Raw genomic sequence first — 9436 nt, forward strand, 5'->3', positions numbered from 1 at the left:
TTATTCATTTCTAGATGCCAAGCTAACACACTATTTGAGGCAGCTAACCCATAAGTAGCCATTAAGCTAGTGGCTTCAGTTTGGCATTATAGCTCACTAGTGAATAATATTGCTTAAACTAAAGCTAAATGAAATTGAACTCAGCTTGTACAAAGTTAAACACTTGTAACACTGTTCAAGGGGACAAGCTTTAGCTTACATCATCCCTGACTAGCCCATAATTACCTATGCCGCAGTGGTTGATGTTCATTCTGTTTTTGGTATCTGCCAGACGAGGAGAGACTGGAAGAAGATACAGGTGCAAATGTAGATGAGTACAGCTCCCCAGAGCAGCTGGATAGCAACTTGATGACTCTTTCGCTTCTCCCGGAATCTCGCTGGAAGAATTTGCTCAACCTCGAAATCATCAAGGTAAAAGATGAGCCTTGAAGTACGCTCCATGCTAGTCACACTAGAACTAAACATGTTGTTTAGAAGGATAATGAGATCACTAATGTAATGTTAGTTTTGTTCAAAGGAAAAAATTGCTGAGTTTAAATCACATGCTAGCTAACATTAGCTCAATGCTCCCTTCACTAAAAATAAATGTCAAGTGGACTGCATTTATAAAGCGATTATGCGCCTCACATATTTGCTTACATACACTCACACACCGATGGCAGTGTCAGCCTTTCAAGGTAAGAACCAGCTCATCGGTAGCAGTAAGGGGTCAAGGTGTGTTGTTAACTTGTATCTTGTTATTTTTTCTTTACTCGAGTGTGTGTCTGTAGTAGGACCCAATTTCCCCTCAGGGATTAATAAAGTGTTGTGATTCTGATAAGGTTAGAAAATTAGAGAGGGTTAAATTTAAGTAGCATTGTGAGTTTGGTGTGGGTAAGGTTAGGGTAAGTATCAGGGAGTCCCGACCAGAGCAGCTTGCATCAGTAATATTCATGAGCTGCTAACTAAACATAATGTTCCACCAGCCTCATGCTGGTGGAGATGTTCTGAAAGTGAGATCATATCACAACACTCAACTGCATGTTGTCTTATAATCGTGTATTCAATGTAAACATTGGGTTTTGTATCAATGACCGTAATAGTCCAGTTACTCATCGATATTTGAAATAGATATGATGATTACATAGCATTTAGCTCCGTTCACCTTTGTGTATTTTACTGTTTAGCAGATGCTCAGCACTCTCCCTGATGCCCACGGCATTGTGCTGCACTCTTTTTTTTGTCTCTGTGTAGTCAGTGGCATTGGTTTGGTTTCTCTCTGTAGGCTTTGATGTCATCTAGAAGGACACAAACTGACTTTGTTAAACGCTAGAATCACTAAGATCAGAGCATTAGCCAAGCAAATACAAGCAAGCACCGCTTCACACCAACATCACAAACTGTCAAAGTGCATAACAAGCTAGCTAACATTCAATGCTACATCCATTACATAGCAAGCTAGCTAACATTCAATGCTACATCCATTACATAACAAGCTAGCTAACATTCAATGCTACATCCATTACAATTAAAACATTATTTAGCTGGATACAAACTAAATTGTTAAATGCTAGCATCACTAAGATTAGAATGTTAGCTGAGTGAATATAAGCAAGCACTGTTTAACACTGAAATGACAACATTAGTGAGGCACATAACAAGCTAACTAAAATCATAACAAGCTAGCTAAACTCATCTAGTTGGATACAGGCTCAGTCGACTTCATACTACACTGACAACAATGTCAGTGTAGTATGAAGTGCGCATAGTGCACTTGTTCAAATTAAAACTAATTCAGTCTGGAGAATACTTCACATTCTAAAAATGTTCAACCATTTTTGATGTTTGTTTTTTTTAAATGTTGTCCTGTGATTTTTGAACATTTTAAACATGACACATAAGTGAACCTTAAGCTTTTTATCCCTTCAGAGACGGAACAAACCCAAGGAGCCTCCCAGAGTACCTGAGACAGCACCGTTTTTCCTTCCCACGGTTGCTGGACTAACTCCTTCTTTTGCCCACCCTGAGACCCCGCTGGCAGAGACTGAGGTAAACGCTGTGCTGTATGAAAAACACGTATAAACACGTTCTGACTTGAGGCGAGGAACTCGTACGGCACTCTAATTGTCCCTTTCCCATGGAACGCCCACTGCATTGCAGAGTTCTACATCCCTCAGGCAACAAAGTGTCTAGGTTCTTAAAATGTCGTAAATTAAATTTTATGAATATGAGGCCTTAAAAGTCATTAAGTTGTTTTACATTTGAATTTGAGATCATAATTTCAACATAGCAGCAAACATCGTTTCAACATAACCAGCGAGTTCTGGGTCTACCAGAACTCTCTTGAGGGACTACCTGTCCAATCTGGCCTGGGAACGCCTTGGGATCCCCCAGGAGGAGCTGGAGGGCATTGCTGGGGAGAGGGATGTCTAGAGTGCCCTACTTAGCTCGCTGCCACTGCGACTCGACCCCGGGGAAGCGGCTGATGATGAATGAATGAATGAATTTCTACATTTCCACCAAGCACCCTGCTGGCCAAAAGTACCGGTGGCGGTCGTTGGTAACCTGGGGCAACAAAAAAACAAACAAAAAAGAAAACCCTAAAAGTTTATAATTGCCCTTATTTCTAAAATTTAACAGCTTAAACCCTCCATCATATTTTCTTCTGAAAACTGGACTATAATTTCATTTATATTTGATTTTTAAAAGGTCATAAAAAGTATTAGAACGCACTGCGGCGCAGCGGTAAGTGCGGTCGCCTCACAGCAAGAAGGTCCTGGGTTCAATTCCCGGGGTAGTTCAACCTTGGGGGTCATCCCGGGTCATCCTCTGTGTGGAGTTTGCATGTTCCCCCCTTGTCTGTGTGGGTTTCCTCCAGGAGCTCCGGTTTCCTCCCACAGTCCAAAGACATGGAGGTCAGGTGAATCAAAGACGTACGTCAGCTGAATCAGCCATACTAAATTGCCCCTAGCTGTCAATGTGTGTGTGTGTGGGCCCAGTGTAATGGCCTGGCGGCCTGTCCAGGGTGTCTCCCGCCTGCCGCCCAATGAGTGTTGGAATAGGCTCTGGCATCCTGTGACCCTGAGGGCAGGATAAGTGGTTGGGATAATGGATGGATGGATGATATTTAAAGAAAGTCTGTTGAATATGAATTTGATGCTAATGAAAAGTTAATACTACATATTACTAATATACTACTTTTACTATACCAATACTAAAATTAGTATCATTGAATTGCTCATTGAATCATTGAATTATTAATCATGTCAATGTATTTCATGACTTATTTGTTTAGAAATAAAATTATGAATGAAACTGTGTTCAGTCAAAGGTGGTGAACTTCGGTGTGCTGGCCCAGAAATCCAAATTCTACCAAACACTGGAATCCAACTCATGTAAGAGAATGTCTACATATTATTATTTGTATATCTGTCTGTCTCTGTCTTTCTGTCTTAATATACATCTCACTCTCTCTGTCCAGTTGAAGAATCTTGTCGTCTGCTCAGAGAGTTCTCTCCGTCCATGGTCGACATCGAGCTCCGTGGCCTGGCCCCAGAGGCGGGTGGTTCCTCTGCCATCCTATTGGCCTTCCTCTGCATGATTGACAATATGCTGACCAACCGCAGGGACTATGACCTGGCACAGGCCTACCTGGCGCTGTTTCTCAAGGTGCTCGCATGCTGACCGTGTTAGTGCTATCTGAAACTCATCAACAGAAACCAGTGCCCTAAAGGACATTTGTCATATATTTTTGTTGATGACTGGGTTAAATTAGCACATTAATGTAAAATTCCTATAGGTTTTGTTTGATGGCTAGCCTAGATTATGATGCTTAATTGAAATTTTAACAAGTCTTTTCATAACTACTCTAAATTAGCGCGCTAATTACAATTAAAATTGCTAACCCTGGTGTTTTTTCACTAACTCACAGTGTGGCTGTACTGTTCACTGGTCACCTTGACCCCTGCCACCATTACACTTTGCAGCAATACAGTTATACATTTATTCAGAAATATCTACTTCATTTTAATTCATAAAAACATTAACAGTATATGTTTAATAGCTGATTAAAACAGGTTGTTGTGACATGAACGAGTGTCATAACACTCACATGCTCACAACACACTCATGTACGAGTGTGTCAGTATGCCGAGTTCAAATTCCATGTATTTCTTGAAAGCTAGCCTAAATTGGTAGGTAAATTTCATACAGGTTTCTTTCAAGGGCTAGCCTAAGTTGGTACACCAAATTAAAATTTATTTTGGGTGTCTGTCAAGGACTAGCGTAAACTCACGTATAAATAGAATTTACTGTAGATCTCCATTCCATTTCCAGGCGCAATCTGAAAGGGATTGGAGACTGCAAGGGGGTGACGGGGGAACGTAGCATCGGATGGTGGTCTGTCGCATGACTTTGGAGTTCAGGAAAAGGAAGAGAGGGAAGGCAGAGCCACGAATCAAATAGTTGAAGTTGAAGAAGGAAGACTGTTGTGTGGAGTTCAGGCAGGAGGTAAGACAGGCACTGGGTGGTAGTGAAGAGTTGCCAGATGGCTGGACAACCACTGCAGAAATAGTGAGGGAGACAGCTAGGAAGGTACTTGGTGTGTCATCAGGACAGAGGAAGGAAGACAAGGAGACTTGGTGGTGGAATGAGGAAGTACAGCAAATTATACAGAGGAAGAGGTTGGCAAAGAAGAAGTGGGATAGTCAGAGAGATGAAGAAAGTAGACAGGAGTACAAGGAGATGCAGCATAAAGCAAAGAGAGAGGTGGCAAAGGCAAAGGAAAAGGCGTATGGTGAGTTGTATGACAGGTTAGACACTAAGGAAGGAGAAAAGGACTTGTACCGATTGGCTAGACAGAGGGACCGAGCTGCGAAGGATGTGCAGCAGGTTAGGGCGATGAAGGATAGAGATGGAAATGTGCTGACAAGCGAGGGGAGTGTGCTGAGAAGGTGGAAGGAATACTTTGAGGGGCTGATGAATGAAGAAAATGAGAGAGAGAGAAGGTTGGATGATGTGGGGATAGTGAATCAGGAAGTGTGGTGGATTAGCAAGGAGGAAGTGAGGGCAGCTATGAAGAGGATGAAGAGTGGAAAGGCAGGTGGTCCTGATGACATACCTGTGGAGGCATGGAGGTGTTTAGGAGAGATGGCAGTGGGGTTTTTAACTAGATTGTTTAACACAATCCTGGAAAGTGAGAGGATGCCTGGGGAGTGGAGAAGAAGCATACTGGTACCGATTTTCAAGAACAAGGGTGATGTGCAGAACTGTAACAACTACAGAGGTATAAAGTTGATCAGCCACAGCATGAAGGTATGGGAAAGAGTAATAGAAGCTAGGTTAAGAGGAGGAGAGGTGATGATCAGCAGCAGCAGTATGGGTTCATGTCATGAAAGAGCACCACAGATGCGATGTTTGCTTTGAGAATGTTGATGGAGAAGTATAGAGAAGGCCAGAAGGAGTTACATTGTGTCTTTGTAGATTTAGAGAAAGCATACGACAGGGTGCCGAGAGAGGAGGTGTGGTATTGTATGAGGAAGTCGGGAATGCATGAGGGAAGTGTGACAATGGTGAGTTGTGCGGTTGGAATAACAGATGGGTTCAAGGTGGAGGTGGGATTGCATCAAGGATCGGCTCTGAGCCCTCTCTTGTTTGGCGGACGAGGTCAGGCAGGAGTCTCCATGGACTGTTATGTTCGCGGAAGACATTGTGATCTGTAGTGAGAGTAGGGTGCAGGTGGAGGAGAGCCTGGAGAGGTGGAGGTATGCACTGGAGAGAAGAGGAACGAAAGTCAGGAGGAGCAAGACGGAATACCTATGGGTGAATGAGAGGGAGGACGGTGGAATGTGAGGATGCAAGGAGTGGAGGTGACGAAGGCGTATGAGTTTAAATAACGGGGAGTGCAGAAGAGAGGTGAAGAAGAGAGTGCAGACAGGGTGGAGTGGGTGGAGAAGAGTGTCAGGAGTGATGTGTGACAGAAGGGTACCAGCAAGAGTTAAAGGGAAGGTTTACAAGATGGTTGTGAGACCAGCTATCTTATATGGTTTGGAGACAGTGGCACTGATGAAAAGACAGGAGGTGGAGCTGGAGGTGGCAGAGATGAAGATGATAAGATTTTCACTGGGAGTGATGAAGAAGGACAGGATTAGGAAGGAGTATATTAGAGGGACAGCTCAGGTTGGACGGTGTGGAGACAAAGCAAGAGAGGCAAGATTGAGATGGTGTGGACATGTGTGGAGGAGAGATGCTGGGTATACTGGGAGAAGGATGCTGAATATGGAGCTGCCAGGGAAGAGGAGAAGAGGAAGGCCAAAGAGGAGGTTTATGGATGTGGTGAGGGAGGACATGCAGGTGGCCGGTGTGACAGAGGAAGATGCAGAGGACAAGAAGAGATGGAAATGGATGATCCACTGTGGCGCCCCCTAACCTTAAAACTCTTATAGGTCTCTGTCAAAAGCTAGTCAAAATTAGCAGAAGACTAAACCAGCATACGATACTAAAAGTCTTCCGTTCCGAGGACTAGTTTACTTTAGAATGAAAAATTATCATAGATTCAAGACTAGCTTAATTTGCATACTAAAGTAAATAGTAGCTTTCCATTAAAGAGCCGGATTAATTATGCCTCAGTAAGATTATTATAGATTTCTAAAGAGGACGAGCTTGAAGTAGTTTGCTAAAATAAAATTATTATAAATTTCAATTGAGGAGTGGCCTAAATTATCAAACTCAAACAAATTATGGATTTTAAATGAAGACTAGCCTAAGCTAGCATATTTAGGCTACACAGCACATTAAGATAGTCAACTGCAATTTAACAACAGCCTCTATCAGCACGCTTAAGTACAGTTGTCATAGACTCACAACCTAGCCAGTTAGCCTAGCATTCTGTTAGCCTAGCATTGTTAGCCTAGCATTCATACATGGCACCGTTCACAGCTATAACATGTCTTTTCTCTCTCTCTGTCTCTTGCTCTCTCGCTCTCTCTGTCTCTCTCTCTCTGTCTATCTCTCTCTATCTCTCTCTCTCTGTCTATCTCTCTCTCTGTCTATCTCTCTCTCTCTGTCTCTCTCTCTGTCTATCTCTCTCTCTCTCTCTCTCTCTGTCTATCTCTCTCTCTCTCTCTCTGTCTATCTCTCTCTATCTCTCTCTCTCTGTCTCTCTCTCTGTCTATCTCTCTCTCTCTGTCTCTCTCTCTGTCTATCTCTCTCTCTCTCTCTCTGTCTATCTCTCTCTCTCTCTCTCTCTCTCTCTCTGTCTATCTCTCTCTCTCTCTCTCTGTCTATCTCTCTCTCTCTGTCTATCTCTCTCTATCTCTCTCTCTCTGTCTATCTCTCTCTCTCTCTCTCTGTCTATCTCTCTCTCTCTGTCTATCTCTCTCTCTCTGTCTCTCTCTATCGCTCTCTGTCTATCTCTCTCTCTCTCTCTCTCTCTCTGTCTATCTCTCTCTCTGTCTCTCTCTCTGTCTATCTCTCTCTCTCTCTGTCTATCTCTCTCTCTCTGTCTCTCTCTATCGCTCTCTGTCTATCTCTCTCTGTCTATCTCTCTGTCTATCTCTCTCTTTCTCTCTCTGTCTCTCTCTCTGTCTATCTCTCTCTCTCTCTGTCTATCTCTCTCTCTCTCTCTCTGTCTCTCTCTCTGTCTATCTCTCTCTCTCTCTCTCTGTCTATCTCTCTCTCTCTGTCTCTCTCTATCGCTCTCTGTCTATCTCTCTCTCTCTCTCTCTCTCTGTCTATCTCTCTCTCTCTGTCTCTCTCTCTGTCTATCTCTCTCTCTCTCTGTCTATCTCTCTCTCTCTGTCTCTCTCTATCGCTCTCTGTCTATCTCTCTCTGTCTATCTCTCTCTTTCTCTCTCTGTCTCTCTCTCTGTCTATCTCTCTCTCTCTCTGTCTATCTCTCTCTCTCTCTCTCTGTCTCTCTCTCTGTCTATCTCTCTCTCTCTCTCTCTGTCTATCTCTCTCTCTCTGTCTCTCTCTATCGCTCTCTGTCTATCTCTCTCTCTCTCTCTCTCTGTCTCTCTCTCTGTCTATCTCTCTCTCTGTCTATCTCTCTCTCTCTGTCTCTCTCTCTATCGCTCTCTGTCTATCTCTCTCTCTCTCTCTCTCTGTCTATCTCTCTCTCTGTCTCTCTCTCTGTCTATCTCTCTCTCTCTCTGTCTATCTCTCTCTCTCTGTCTCTCTCTATCGCTCTCTGTCTATCTCTCTCTGTCTATCTCTGTCTATCTCTCTGTCTATCTCTCTCTTTCTCTCTCTGTCTATCTCTCTCTCTGTCTCTCTCTCTGTCTATCTCTCTCTCTCTCTGTCTCTCTCTATCGCTCTCTGTCTATCTCTCTCTGTCTATCTCTCTCTCTGTCTCTCTCTCTGTCTATCTCTCTCTCTCTCTGTCTCTCTCTATCGCTCTCTGTCTATCTCTCTCTGTCTATCTCTGTCTATCTCTCTGTCTATCTCTCTCTTTCTCTCTCTGTCTATCTCTCTCTCTCTCTGTCTATCTCTCTCTCTCTCTCTCTGTAGCTCCACCTCCGGCAGCTGTCAGCTGACGCTATCGCTGTCAACGCTTTGCTCCGCCTCTTGGCCCAGTTGGAGGAAGGGTGGGCGGAGCTTCAGACAGCCTTCCACCAATCCCTGTGTCTGCTGGCATATACCAAGAGTGCCCTCCTCTGACCACACACACATTTCACACAGCTGTTTTGTATAAAATGTCATTTTCAATAAAGTTGTCTTCAGTGCATCGAACGTGTCAGTCAGTTTGGCTTTTCTTCAACACACAAACACACTCACACACACACACACACACACACACACACACACACACACACACACACACACACACACACACACGCCGGCGATGCGGACAAGTGGGTGAAGAATCTGTGTGACAGACAACTTACCCAGGTGGAGAAAGACGTCCTTCCCAAGTTTCCCTGCCCAGATGATGTGGTCAGTTCTTTAATAGAGACATTTAGAGACAGATGATGTGGTCAGTTGTTTAATAGAGACATTTAGAGACAGATGATGTGGTCAGTTGTTTAATAGAGACATTTAGAGACACGATGTGGTCAGTTGTTTAATAGAGACATTTAGAGACATGATGTGGTCAGTTGTTTAATAGAGACATTTAGAGATATGATGTGGTCAGTTGTTTAATAGAGACATTTAGAGACAATGTGGTCAGTTGTTTAATAGAGACATTTAGGGACAGATGATGTGGTCAGTTGTTTAATAGAGACATTTAGAGACATGATGTGGTCAGTTGTTTAATAGAGACATTTAGAGACATGATGTGGTCAGTTGTTTAATAGAGACATTTAGAGACAGATGATGTGGTCAGTTGTTTAATAGAGACATTTAGAGACATGATGTGGTCAGTTGTTTAATAGAGACATTTAGAGACATGATGTGGTCAGTTGTTTAATAGAGACATTTAGAGACATGATGTGGTCAGTTGTTTAATAGAGACATT

The 9436-nt window shown here is 43.2% G+C and overlaps 1 protein-coding gene across 3 annotated transcripts in view; it reads left to right on the forward strand.

Moving 5' to 3' along the window:
• The window catches only part of wdr36 (WD repeat domain 36), a 77796-nt gene extending 69098 nt beyond the window's left edge, over nt 1-8698 (forward strand). For 2 of the 3 annotated variants that reach the window (XM_056290648.1, XM_056290647.1), the window contains 5 exons: nt 272-411; nt 1909-2028; nt 3305-3374; nt 3461-3648; nt 8488-8698. In XM_056290648.1, coding sequence (XP_056146623.1) covers nt 272-411; nt 1909-2028; nt 3305-3374; nt 3461-3648; nt 8488-8637 — 668 coding nt within the window. In that variant the 3' untranslated portion in view covers nt 8638-8698. Of the gene's footprint in view, nt 1-271; nt 412-1908; nt 2029-3304; nt 3375-3460; nt 3649-4314; nt 4489-8487 lie in introns of all 3 variants that reach the window. The other variant, XR_008811095.1, reaches the window with a different exon arrangement.
• Nucleotides 8699-9436: the final 738 nt, after the last annotated feature.

The sequence above is a fragment of the Lampris incognitus genome, chromosome 12 (assembly GCF_029633865.1).
Source record: "Lampris incognitus isolate fLamInc1 chromosome 12, fLamInc1.hap2, whole genome shotgun sequence".
Lineage (NCBI taxonomy): Eukaryota > Metazoa > Chordata > Actinopteri > Lampriformes > Lampridae > Lampris > Lampris incognitus.